Genomic DNA, 13,869 nt, shown 5'->3' with positions numbered 1-13,869 from the left:
TCAGACGGATTTAGGGGCATCTGAACTCTTCATATAGAACTAAACATATTTACAAAGTGAGAAGAAACACCACTACAGCTGCAAAAGTTTGAGAAAGCACCTATATACTTGCTACTATAAAAGCCTTCTCCCTTCTGACAGTAGTGGTGATTCTTCACACTATTATTTTTATCTCTATTTTACCATTATCTGATTTTCAGGTTTTCATATTTTTAGCCAATTTTGTGCAGTCCAATTAAATTATGAGTTTAGGAGTACACTACTGCTGATATGACTTTCTTGTTTGTTTTACACTGAAAATGCAAAGTTAGGCGGACTGCATTGTGGGATAGTGTTCCACAGTGTGCTCTGTTACAAGGTGCACATTTTGGCAAATGTAGTAGATCATCAAGGTATTCCATGCACAGAAATATAAATCATATGTAATCAAATTAATTAACCAGCAATAAAATAAATGGCACATTATAATCTTAATCAAGCAAACATAAAAAATACCATTGTGTTGACAAAGACCTTTCGATCATTAATTTTATTTGCAAATGAATTACAGCGGTTTAGTAGTCCATCCACCAGTGCTGCACTTCCCCTTTAAACCATTGCTTATTTACACATTTTATACTTCAATTTTAAATCCCCAAACTAACTATTCATTATACACTCTCATGACATGAAAAAAAATTGACATGATCTTCTGAATATGGGAAATCATACAGCTGAGTACAGTGAGTTTACTCATTTTAAAAAGTGAGTAAAAACAGCATTTCAACACAAACTGTAGGTTTGCCAATATACATGTCCACAATGACATATGTTCAGCACTTTTTGTTTTAAATAGTCAAAGTGTTAAACTTAAATAAATAGATGTGAAAGTTCATGTATTTGAATGCTGCACACCTCAGCAACAGAAATAAAGTTAATACTCACGTTTGTACATTAATGAAAAATGACACTTTTTCTTACACTGTGCACATGAAGGCATTCTGAGTATTAAGTTACATTCTATTACAAAATTACCAAATATGGCTCTCACAATTATTATTTGTGCCTCGAGTGTAGTTTTACCCTCTGTTCTACATCCATTGTATGAAAACAAATAAAAGAGCGCTATGCTTCTACTCTAGTCTGCACTCATAAAATCCATGACTGTAACTGTAAAGAAGGACTGTGGCATGATGCATTAATATGACATCACAGCACACTGGAATCAAGAACATCAAAGAGGATCCGTGTGTTCATCTAATGCTCTGATATTCAACTCCATTCTGCTAGTCCTCCATCCCGAAGCCTTCCAAAACACTTCAATTATCTACAGCTATGAATTAAAGGAGAAATATCAAGATGAGTTGTAACACAAACTATTAGAGTCAAAAGCAGACATTGCGCGGCTCTTCAGTGCATGTAGCTGCATTCGTTTAGCACCTGAATTTAGAAAAGCGCTAGTGCTCCGATAACCCCTCAGTAAAATATACATTCTCATCGACACTATGATGAAAGGGCACTATATGAAATCATCATGTGAGTTAATAAGTGCGTACAAATATGATTATTAATGACAGTGCAGAAACGTTCTTGTGCTGTCTGAAAGAATGAATTCTCCATGTCATTATGCGTGTTTAACCTACTCATTCTGACGTAATCTACATGGTGTTGATCATGTATAATAGTGTGGTGCGTACTGTATGAATCTTCATGACGAGCCCTTTGACTGCAGCAGTTCTGAACTCTCGTGGCTGTCGGTCCCTCTGGTCAGAGTTCGTTGCAGGCAGAGTTCTCTGTAGTTTTGAACATTAAAATCGAATTGTATATTTTGAGAGCTGGCCCTAGTTTAATGCTGAGGATCTTCACCAGGTCCACCTGAGTCAATAACAGGAAGGCCTCGCCATCAATTTGCTGAAACCAAACAACAATAAATTAGCTGATAAACATACACAGCTGTCAGTGCAGAAGATGCATTTCTCGTGCGGTTCTATGATTCAGTGTAATTATGAGGTGTTTTGTTCTACAACAGCATTAAAACAGAATGTCCTGAACTACTGCTTGATGAAATTCATGCAGAACAAACATCTCATTTCTGTTCACAAACAGGGACATTTGGCATTGTATGAAATTTGGTAATGTTATGTCACCATATAGTCATTTTGCTAAAAATTCAATGGAAAATGTTTTATATTTTAAATAATAATAATTTATTGATGTCAATGTATACAATCCAGCGATTAAAATACTGCATAAATGAAAATGCTTAATGTCATTTGATTATTTTGTCCTCATATTTAGATTCTAATGGACACAACCGAAAAGATTATATAATAAGGGATGCACTGATATTACAATAACACAAGTTGGTAATTATTTAATATGTTATGGCTGATTAAAAAAAAAAAAAAAAAAAAATATATATATATATATATATATATATATATATATATATATATATGTATATATATAATTAGACAATGTTAAAATAATCATTTGTGTAAACAAATTAAAATGAATATACTTTTTTATTACAGACGCATGTTTTTAAAAATAGACATAACTGCTTCACAATTACAATGTGTTTTCAGTATGGGTGTGTGTAACTGACATTGTAGAGTAAATGTCAAAGTATCATCAATTTGTATTTACCACAGACCTTGTTTTATTGTTAAATTGAAAAACCCCATCATAAAAACCCATAGGAAGATCTGTAGGGAACCCATGGCGAATTAGTCCTCTGGGTTTTGTACCGCGGTATCAATGGCATGGCAGAATCTCTAGCAGTTTCCACATCTCTGCTATTGGATGGGATATACTGTACTGTTATACTGCCAGCATTACCCTGTGTGAAAGTGAAGTGTGTGAGATGATGTGGAAATGTACTCCAGGTGCCAATGACGTTTAAACTACGCAAACAGAACTCTCGTATTAGCCTATAATTAGTAACACCATTGCATCTGTTTCTTGAAATGACAAACCACATCCTCCCATTCCAATCAGCAGAGCTGTTGACACTAAAAGTGCCTCGTTACAATGATTTCAGGTTGGATGTGACACATCCAGTGTAGAAAACATCCAGCCGCTGCGTCATGACATGATGTTGGTCACTTTCAACATAGACACAGTGTTTCAAATGAAGATTTGAGCAGTGGTTTCAACTTAAAGGTTAAGCAGAGAGGAGCAAACAAATCACTAGACAGACCACTGCAATAAATCTAATGAGATCACAGCACAATGACTGAATGGAAAGGGTGATTATGTGAGACAAGTGCAATCTCTGTAAATCCAAAGCTGCTGTCATATTGTAAGATCTTTTCAGATGAATGTTCATGGGGTTCCAAAGTCTAAGAGCACAAGTCTGAGGCCTGGAAATAAACTACATACTAGATATTTTACAAATAATGGTTATGACGTACACTGAAAAGAAAATGAAAGATTCTGCAAATTTCTGTTTTAGAAGTCAAATGTCCATATCATTGGAATGCTACTGCCATTAATGAAAAATAGGCACTAAATAATGTATGTGAAATATTCAATTGAGCATTAAACTCGACCTGGTGTGCTAATAATATATATTTCTAATAGAAAAAGTTCTATGCAATTAAAACATTTTATAATCAGTCATGTGTGTGGAATGGATTGGCTGTAGGTAATTACAGTCATGCTAATATTCAGAGTGTGACATTGATTTTAACAGTTCAATAAACACAAAGAACACAGTATTACCTGTTATTTTGCCTAAATTTCATAAGCAAGAGATATGTGCTATTCTAATAAATATCATTATTTTATATTATAAAACAAACTGTTTTATAATATAAAAGAAAATAAAGTAGTAGTAGAATGTTCAACAGTGCTCTGAGACTTTACACCCCAATGTATGACAGGACTCATTACTGCAGCTCTCACTAACATATAATTAGAAAACACAGGACAAGACACAGAAGCAAACATGAGGAGGGAGAGATGGGAAATAGGAGCAGAAGCAGCTCAGAGAGCAGGATTATTTAAAGCAGCAGCCCTCTGGCCTCTTTAACATTCTTGTTAGCGGTAAACAGGCATGATGCTGTGACGTGGGATGACTTGACATGCCTATAAATGGTTTCAATGAGATCTCCTCACATATCCCATCATGCCTCATGCTCTCTTCCTTATGCATTATATTCTGTTCCTAAAATGTTTCGGTTACTCCGGCTGGCAAACCTCATGATGGAGGACTAGTTAAATATTTCCCAGAAGATATGTCATTCTGATTGCACTCGTGATTAAAGGGAATAATTTACCTCCTCTCTGAAGGTGCGCACTTGCTCCTTGCAGCCTGGAAGTCCTTGGATAAACTCAATCACCTACAGAATAACAATGAGGATTAGAGGAGGTACAACAGCTGAAGTTAACCGAGCCCAAAACAAATCAACTGTTCTAAAAAAAAAACGTGCATTAATTCAACAAAGCGTAATCGTCTTGAAAATCGTCTTGAATTTGAATAGCAAGTGGGGAATGCAGATTCATGTGGGAGCTCTGTGTACCTCATCCACACTCCACGCTGCCACTTTACTGGCCGTGATGCCTGCCACTGTTGGAAGGAGCTTGCTGTGCTGATCCCAGCAGTGAGGCATGCTGGGAGATGGGCTGGAACACGGCATGAATACAGACTGGTGCAAAGCCTGCTGTAGAGTCAGCTCTGAGAGAAACAGAGAGAGGGAGTCAATTCCACAGGAAACTGAGCGTCATTATGCCCTACTCAGAGCACCACCCTAAAGGAGGATACTGGGTACTGCAGACAATGCTTATAGTAATAAAATGCCGATATTCCTTATGATTATTTATCATGTTATGGCTGATAACTATAAAAAAATATTTTATAAGAACAGATAAATATACAATTTGAAGTGAGAAAAAAAATATTCCTTCATAAGGAAGAATGTCTGGGATACTAGTGAGATATTAAAACTCGGGTTGGTATATCTAGTTTATTATGCATTTCCAAGTAACACTAATAAAGGTCGTTTTCCCTTTGTCAAGTAATGAACTTAATCCTTTATTATAATACTGCACTGTTTTGCTGTATCAGTATCATTATCACAGTTTTGTCTTGATTAGGTATAAATTAGTCCACAGTTAAACAAAAGACACTATTAATCAACATCCAATAATATTGACAATACCTAATATGGTTACAATATACTACACATAAATAGGTTGGCAAATTATTGTGCACAAAGCACAAAAACTATTTGCAGACCAACTCTGGCAGCTCTGTTGTAAGCCACTTTGAATAAATGCATCTGCGTTAATTCATTCATAATGTATAAATGTAAACGTAGGTACACTCCTACACACTCTTTATATACATTTTAACCGAGTGATGTTTGTTAAACGAACAGTGCACAAGAGAAGTTTGAGGGCTTTGTAATCCCAAGTAAAATTAAATTCCCCTTGGAATTGCCACCTTGATCATAAATGACAAAACAGTCATTTATTTTACTTGGGATTAGTCAAAATTTTACTTGGGATTACAAATTCTTTTTGCTCCCTTAGGTCCCTATGAATAGAGTGGACTTCCAGCAGCGCCCTTCAAGAGTGCAAAAAGCCATTTAAATTCACCCAGAGAGCGTCACGTTCTCAGCAGATATTGGTAAAACTGGTTCACAGTCCATTTCAGAGTGGCATGCACTGCGCTGGCGAGCTGTTGTGCTCCGCGCCGGAGGCCAGACACTGAGATAACACCCTTCCCTACTGTCTGCCTTTCATGGCTAATTCACACTGACGGACCCCTTCTTTGAAGTGCGAATAAATAGAAAACAGAACATTTTAATATCATTTCTTTTTTAATACAACGCCAATGAAGGAAAATTAGATGCATAGACAAGGTCAGTCTGTACATATATCAAAAAAGTGTGACTGTGAGGTTCTACAAATCAGCCAAGGTATGGTAACGCAGTATTACAGTGATGTTAACACATGTTAGGAGGTTAAGCAAAATATGAACCCTCCTAACTTTGGTTAAGTGCATGGCCTTGAGTAGCTTATTGCTTTTATGGCCATGACTGGACAAGAGACTCTAAACACATCACTGGGACCCGTCCGAATGCTGTGCTTCTACTCTGCTTGTATTTTTGTCTTCTTGGAAGCACACCATCTCTATATGTTGACTGATATAGCTCTGAAATTGGTAGGTCTTGATGTAAACAGGTGTGACAAATGGCCAATGACACCCTTAAAGCCTCCATGGACTGCCAACCTGCTGGATTCCTCCATAGCCCAGGTCCTGCCATCCTCTGGCTTCACCCTGGCTATCTGTGGGGTTCCTGATCTGCTGGCTCCATTGTGGTCACCCTGGCACTCCGCTGGGGTTCCCAACCCACCAGAGCCTCCCTGGTCCGTCCCTTCAGCTCCACCCTGGCCATCCACTAGGCTTCTCAATCAGAACTTCAATGTGCTTGGGCTGTGTGCTCTATGGTCCGTGTGATATGTTGTGTGTGCACAGCGTGGTCTTCAGAGCCCAGCACTTCTGTCAAGTTTAGTTTTGGTTTAGTGTCAGGGTTTGGACCAATATTCCTGAGGTCCTGTTGGTTCCCAGTTGTGTTGTGTCCTGTCCTGCCGTATCTTGCCTGGCCAGAGTTTTTTTCCCTTGCGGAGTAGTTTTTGTTTAATTTTGTAGTCTGCTCCCCTTTATCATCTATGGTACAGGTCCTGCCCTCCTCTTGCTTTGCCCTGGCCATCTGTGGGGGTTTCTGATCTGCTGGAGTCATTCTGGTCTTTCCTGCCGACACCACCCATTGGCACTACACTGGGGTTCCCAACCCACCAGAGCCTCCCTGGGGGGGACAGACCCCCCAGCTCCGTCCTTGCCATCTACTAGGACTCCCAATGCGCCGAATCCTCCCTCAACCCTCCCACAACATGAGATTTGATTTTTATGCGTATTATAGTGTTCAGATCCCAGCACTCCTGTCTAGTTTAGTCTCAGTTTAGTGTCTGGGTTCAGATTAAAGGGATAGTTCACCCAAAAATTAATTAATTACTCACCCTCATTTTGTTTTGTTATTTAATAAAAGCCCTTGAGGAGGGGAGCAACTGAGCTTGGTTCAGACTGAATGTGACAGTCCTTACAGTCCTTCATGACTTTTCAAGAAAACATGCCTGTACTTCAGTGTGAAAAGCGTTCTCTAAATGACACTGTGGTGAACCAGAGAAGTTAATGCTAAATACTCACTGCAGAATTATGAGGCTATTGCTGCTCACTTTCTGACATTAATTAGTGAAACACATAGCCAATGGGCACCATCTGATGCCTGTTATATAAACACCATAATCGTCTCTGATAATGGCTCTATCCATGTCATTAGCTGTCATAAAACCTCTTCCTCAAGGGAATTCATAAAAATATGATGTTGAATACATCTAGATATAGTGGCAATACCATGTTTGCTCTTGCAGTTTTTAAGACCTGGATCAAATTCTCCTAAATCACCCTCAATTCCAATGTATGCTAATGTATTCCAATGAAAAATGACAAACTCAGATGCTGAACACAAAAAGACAAATGAAGCAGCAACGTGAGTGCATATGTCAGGTACTGTCTCTGCAGCATGTTTGTTTCATATAATTACATTATTGAGGGAAGAGTATCTGTGCTATGCTTTATTCATTCCCAGCACTGAGTGCATTATGGGATGCTAGTGCAAAAGTCAAAACACATTATTTGTATAGAGCTTTATGCAATGCAGACTGTTTCAAAGCATCTTCACATTCACAAACAGGAAAATAACAGTGTTAATATAAAATTAATCAATTATGAAACAAATCCAATTTAACTGTAAAGCAGCTCTACAGAAGATTGTCATTATGCAGCTCACTTTAGTTCAATGTTCATTCAGTTCAGTCCCTAACAATGTCGATGCTGCTGAGTTAGTGTCATTACCCAGCTCAATTCAGTTCAAATTTAGTCCCCATCTGATAGTGTCAGTGCAGTGAAATTGATAATATCAGAATTTTAACTTTTGGGTAAACCATGCTTTTAAATTTACCTCGAGGTTCATTTAATTGTGATAAATTTGTGCTAAAAGAAAATATGTAAAAATTATAAGTTTAACATTTTTAACATTTTGTAATATATCAAGGTATATATAATGGGGAATGTACTGCATAGTGGGAATAACCTATTTACTCAGTAACTCCCGCAGTCTCACTTAACTCCAGTGTAGGGCTGGATTAACCGTATTGATATTCAAGGATATGCCCATGTGCACACAAATCAATATTTCCACACATGTAAACAGTCTCCTGCTCCTGGCCAGTTCAGATCAAATGTTTTTGGCCAACACTCACATCATCAACACATCTGTCATTGCTGGCATTTTCACCCAACACACTCAATCAGGCTCGGGTAACTCTACTGCTTTAAACCCACTCTAAACCTACACATAATCCCTGAGGCTTGCAGGAGCTGCCTCCAAACCGTCTGCCCTCATTCTGTGGATCCGTCAACAGCTCGCTACACCATTAATCACCAGATCCTCCTATCACTGGACATCACAGCAACTGCACTCCTGTTGCTCTGAGTCCTGCTTCACAGGTAGATCCTTCAGGGTATCTAGTCAAAGTCACATCAACCAGCTACACCCACAAGCCCTGCAGCCCAGTCATGCTGATTTGCATTATTAAACATTAAGAAGATCAGGTCTTTTTACACAGCTCTTCATCCGGGCTCTTTTCATCTCTAGACTGCATTATTACACTAATCTTCAACCGAACCTCGGCAAATGATCCAAAATGCAACAGTGCTTTTGGTCTTTAATGAGCTCAACGCACATTTCACCTCTCTTCTCTTTCTGAATATAAAAAACCTTTATTACTGCCTCCTCAGGATGAAACACTTATGTTTTTATTCCTCATTTGCAAGTCACTTAAATAAAAGCCCCTGATAAATGAATAAACGCATAAAAAAAAAAAATTTTGCTAGATAAAATGTGATTCCACTTGTCTGCTTTCTACTTTGTCACTGCTAGGCAGCAATAAACAACTTCTCCATAGAGGTCTTCAACATCCTTATTTTTCTCACGTTACAATTATCCATGGCTCAAGCCCTGGTGGATTACCACTCGCGACGCCCACAATGCATCCAAGTACAGAAGCTGAGGTTCTCACATCTTTCATTCTCAGACTGCCTTTGACGCCTGTGACCGGACCGAGTTATAAAGCTTTTAAGCTGAAGAACAAAGAACCTGCAGTTTGAATCCAACCCTCTTCCTCATTAGTGACTGCCACTAAACCTTTAGAGAAGCAGATAGAAGAAGAGCCCAATTCTTCTGGAAAGAGACACAATCCCAGCAAGCAACAGGAAGGCAGAAGGAGAGATGGAGTGAGTCATCACAGAAAGAAATAGAGCAGTTGTGATGAACTGAAATGATTTTTAGCTCATCTGTGAATCATAACATTGAGTTTCACATGCTTCAGATGCTGATTCTGAGGGTGTTCTTCACACACTGTACAAAGTGATAATCTGCAGTTGTTACCGTGAACACATAAAAATTTGTTTTGTTGGTATAGATGCATATAGGTTGATTTGGTATAGGGATGTGACGGTAAGGAAATTTCACCGGTTAACCAACGTGTGACAACACTGGTAATACTGGTATCACCGGGGGAGGGGTTAGGGGGTAGTTCGTTAAGAGTTTTCCCTCCTTTCTGCGCTTTTCTTGGCTTCGCTTCTAAATAGATTGTAAATGACCGTGCACATTTTACTTTCACTTTCAAATTAGCATCAATTCGGCGTCAATTGATTGAATGGACAACAACAAAACAGTACAACAAACTCACTTATATTAAACATAGAATGATTACTCTATTAACAAAACAAATGAAAATGCACCATGGTATAGGCCTAACGTAAAAAAACAAATAACTTCCGCAAAGTTTAATTATAAAAAAATATTTAAAATCAGCAAACACAGTGGAACCAAATAAATAAGAAACGAATGTTCTTCCAATGCGCTTCCAAAAATCACCTTTTAGATAAATGGCAACAGTTCACAGGCCTTTCAAAATCCAAACTATTTTTAAAACAGGTGCTTTTGTATTTCTATCGAAACTAAATCTTTCGCCAACGTCTTGCTTTTTTTTACCTCACTCGTGAGCTCAACTCACTCTCTTCATGATAAATGAAATCGGACTCCCGTCGTGGATCTGTGATGCGACTGTTGTTCAGCACACTGCATTGAGCAGCCGCATTTATTCTGTAATTGTACTGTCTGTTCCCTAACTGAACTATTTTTATTACTACAAAAAAATAAATAAATAATAAAAATAATAAAAAATACTACTTCTGGCTTGAATAAAACCGCTTAATTTAGATCTTATCATTATTAGTTGACCACTTTTTCAATGCAGTATAACCTGTTTGCCCCCTTCTTGACATTATTCTCTAATATCAAGTAAACACAGTAAATAACTTTAAAACAGAAGAAAGATTGTGTATTTTGATTATATCTTGAATGTCTTTTAATTTGCATGTAGTTTTTTCATGTTTTAAACTGAAACCATCAAGCTTAAAACTTATTTTTCTTACTTTTATCAAAACCCTTTTTTTATTTTATTTGTAATTACGGTAACTATTGCCACATATATTAAAACCACTTCAAATGACACTGCTCATTTGTCTTTTTTGTTTTTTCTCTTCACATTCTCAGGTCTCTGTATTCGCTTGTGTATTGTATCTGTGTATTGTTGTTTACTGCAGTTGCTGTAGTTGTTGAAGCTTTTTCTGTCACAAAGATGAATTTGTTGTGTGTGCAAACATACTTTGCAGTAAATCTAATTCTGATTCTCATTCAGTCACACAGGATCATAATTCTTGTTCCCGTTCAGTCGTACTCTACGATGTGGCGTCATAACTGAGATATTTGGGATCTCACTTGGGAGCCCAATCACCTCTGAGCTTAAGAAAACAGGCCAATGAACATTGACGAGTGGAATTTGCATTCCAAGCCACTCCCCTGTACACATGGGTATATAAGATGGCGGCATGCATCCACTCATTCAGATTTTTGCTTCGGAGCCGATTGCTTCGTGAGCTGCTTCTACAAAGAAGTGTGACGGGAGGACCAAAACGACAGACACAGTGGGCATGACGTCAAGCCTCAGAGAGGCTTTTATTAAACAATATAAACAAAAGTGTCCAAAAGGGGAAATAAGTGTGTCCAAAATAAATAGGGAATCTGGTGTCCTCGACGTGCAGGGCTTCCGTGAAGGAGGGGCAGTGTTCAGAAGGGAAGGGTCCAGGTAAGGGGCGGAGTCCGGGGTGGCCGATGGGGTGCCGATGGTAATTAGGTGGGAGGCAGCCAACTCGTCACAGAAGAAAGAACACCTTTCATTGCTGCAGGAGTTTCTCGGCTGTATGGAACATCCTTTCTTTACATTTCAGCGAAGAGTTCGCCCTGTTGCGCTCAGATGAGTGCTGTGGTTCTCCCCTGGGCAATTCAGCCTAAAAGAGCAATTTAGGAGTGGGAAAATACCCACTCTTTCAATAAAAGAGCAATTTCCTCTATGTCCTTTGGGTTTCTCAGAAATAAACACGCTGGGTTTGTCTGTGAGTGACGCATATCCTCCTCACACTCAGGCCTAGCACATGGTCTCGCCATCTAAGCTGGGGTTGCAGGATGTGTCGCTTCTTTGCACTCTAGTAGCAACAACACGGGATTGTGGATCAAAGGTAAGTGCTGGCTCAATAAAGCAACCTGGCGCTACTTCAGGACGCTTGCTTCCCGGGTTGAGCCATCCTTAAAAACAAAATAAATAAATAAAAAGCTGGTTGTCCCGCCGCGGAGGTGTTGGTACTGTCCCTATGACCCTACTTTTGCAGGTAGCAGCCCGGTTACTAAATCTACCTAGCCTGTTTGCTGGTCGATTTGGTCTGTCCATACAACCTGAAAAGAATGGTAGGTTTCACCCTATCCTGGTTCTTGAGTTCCGATTCGGTCCCCTCTTTGGGCTACCATTCAGGTGGCTGAAACAGAAACACGTTTCTAGTTTTCAGCAGTAGAGTTGGGCTACAGCTTTCGACCTAAAGGACGTGTGCTGTTATGCCGATTGCCTAACGCAGATCGTTTTTTGGTCTGCTTCAGGGGTCAGACATATCGATACAGGTCTCCCCCCCCAGCTCTCTCTTTTCAGAGTTTCCCTGCATTTTACAAACTCGTGTGGTGTGTCCTGGCCCCACTTGGGAGAGGAGCACCTGGATCCTCAACAATCTCGATGACTGGAGCAGAAATACCTCACTTGTGAAATTTGTTGGAGTGAATACAGGGACTTGGTGTCTTTAAGCTCTCTCTTTTCTTAGCATGGAGTTGGATGCAGTCAAGACATGTCAGCGTAAAAAAGTCGTTGCTGAACTCCCTGATTCTTTTCAGGCACATGACAGCGGTCCATTTAAACTTTCAGAGGCTCTTGGGGCATATGGCAGCCGTAGCTGAGGTTTGGCCGCTCAGCTGCTCATATGAGATCGCTTCAGCACTGGCCACACGACCAGATCCTGAGATGGGCAGGGCACTGTGGCACAATTCGGGTTGGCATCCCCCTCAGTGTTGCCACCTTCACAGCCCATGCTCACATCCTGCGTTCCTACGGGCAGCTGTGCTCTTAGACCAGGTGTTGAGGCATTAGACAGTCACCTCAGATGCCTCAGACATGGGCTGGGGTGCCGTTTGCAATGGGCAGGCAGCCTGTTGCATGCTGCAACTCGCCCACCATCTCCTCCTCTGGAATCTGACGCGGCTCAAATCGCTGTGCCCATTCACTTTTTTTTAAGAGAGTTGAGTTGCGCTCTTCCCGAGAATGGCAACTCCAACCCCAGGTGGTTCAGCTCATCTGAAGTCAACTTGGCGAAGCTCAGGTAGACCTGTTTTGCTTCCTTTGAGTCCTCCCTCTGCCAGCTTCTTCCAGTCTGAGTCGACAGGGACGCGCTGGCACACAGCTGGACCTGGGGTCTCCTCAAGTAAACATTATCACTCAGGCTAGAGCCCTCTCTATGAGGCTGGCCTACGCTCTGAGGTGAGGTTTTTTCGTTGTATGGTGCTCCTCACCGAGAGGACCCCCAGAGGTGCTCGGTCAGAGTTGTGCTTTCCTTCCTGCAGGAGAAGTTGGAGCGAAGGATGTTCCCTCCACTTTGTTCATTACGGCTATCATGGTATAAAGAAAAAGATGCTGTGCATGGTCGTCCCTAGAGAAGCATCCCTAGGGAAGGGTGCAGGAGGATAAATCCTCCTAGGCTGCACCTCATCCCATCTTGAGGATCTCTCCGTCGCCCTTCTAGGTCTACGGGGAGCTCCCTTTGAGCCACTTGATTCAGTCAAGCTAAAATTCCGGTCGTTTAGATTTTGCTCCTGATCACACTCACTTCTATCAAGAGGGTAGGGACCTGCATGTATTCTCAACCAACGGAACGTGCCTTAAATTTTGGTCCGGCTATTCTCATGTGACCTTGAGATCCCGGCCCGGTTATGTGTCCAAGGTTCCCACCACTCACCTCCGAGTTCAGGTGGTGAACCTGCAAGTGCTGCCACCGGAGGAGGCAGACCTGGCCTTGACGTTGCTGTGTCCCGTTCGTGGCATGCACATTTATGTGGACCGCACCCGGAGCTTAGACACTCCAAGCAGCTCTTTGTTTGCTTAGGGGTCAACAGATGGAGAATGCTGTCCTCAAGTAGAGGTGGCCCATTGGGTGGTAGATGCCTCACCTTGGCTTCTAGTGAGTCCTCTCTACGAAGTGTTACTCCTCCTAGGCGTTGTGCACAGCGCCTCTCTAACAGACATATTAGAAGCGGGCCAGGCGACACCCATCACCTGTGCAAGATTCTTTTTGCGCTGAGTCGTTTCCTCCTGTGCATTGGG

The 13,869-nt window shown here is 40.6% G+C and overlaps 1 protein-coding gene across 4 annotated transcripts in view; it reads right to left on the bottom strand.

The window, feature by feature from the left end:
* Window positions 1-514: 514 nt before the first annotated feature.
* l3mbtl3 (L3MBTL histone methyl-lysine binding protein 3) overlaps window positions 515-13,869 on the bottom strand; it is a 69,677-nt gene continuing 56,322 nt past the window's right edge. For 3 of the 4 annotated variants that reach the window (XM_051138601.1, XM_051138599.1, XM_051138600.1), the window contains exons 20-22: window positions 4,506-4,660; window positions 4,263-4,325; window positions 515-1,890 (exon numbers count right to left, since the gene is read on the bottom strand). In XM_051138601.1, coding sequence (XP_050994558.1) covers window positions 1,747-1,890; window positions 4,263-4,325; window positions 4,506-4,660 — 362 coding nt within the window. In that variant the 3' untranslated portion in view covers window positions 515-1,746. The remainder of the gene's footprint in view (window positions 1,891-4,262; window positions 4,326-4,505; window positions 4,661-13,869) is intronic. The other variant, XR_007829969.1, reaches the window with a different exon arrangement.

This window comes from Labeo rohita, chromosome 20 (genome assembly GCF_022985175.1).
Source record: "Labeo rohita strain BAU-BD-2019 chromosome 20, IGBB_LRoh.1.0, whole genome shotgun sequence".
NCBI lineage: Eukaryota > Metazoa > Chordata > Actinopteri > Cypriniformes > Cyprinidae > Labeo > Labeo rohita.
The sequence above is the reverse complement of the archived record's forward strand: the minus strand, read 5'-3'. Positions and strand labels throughout refer to the sequence as shown.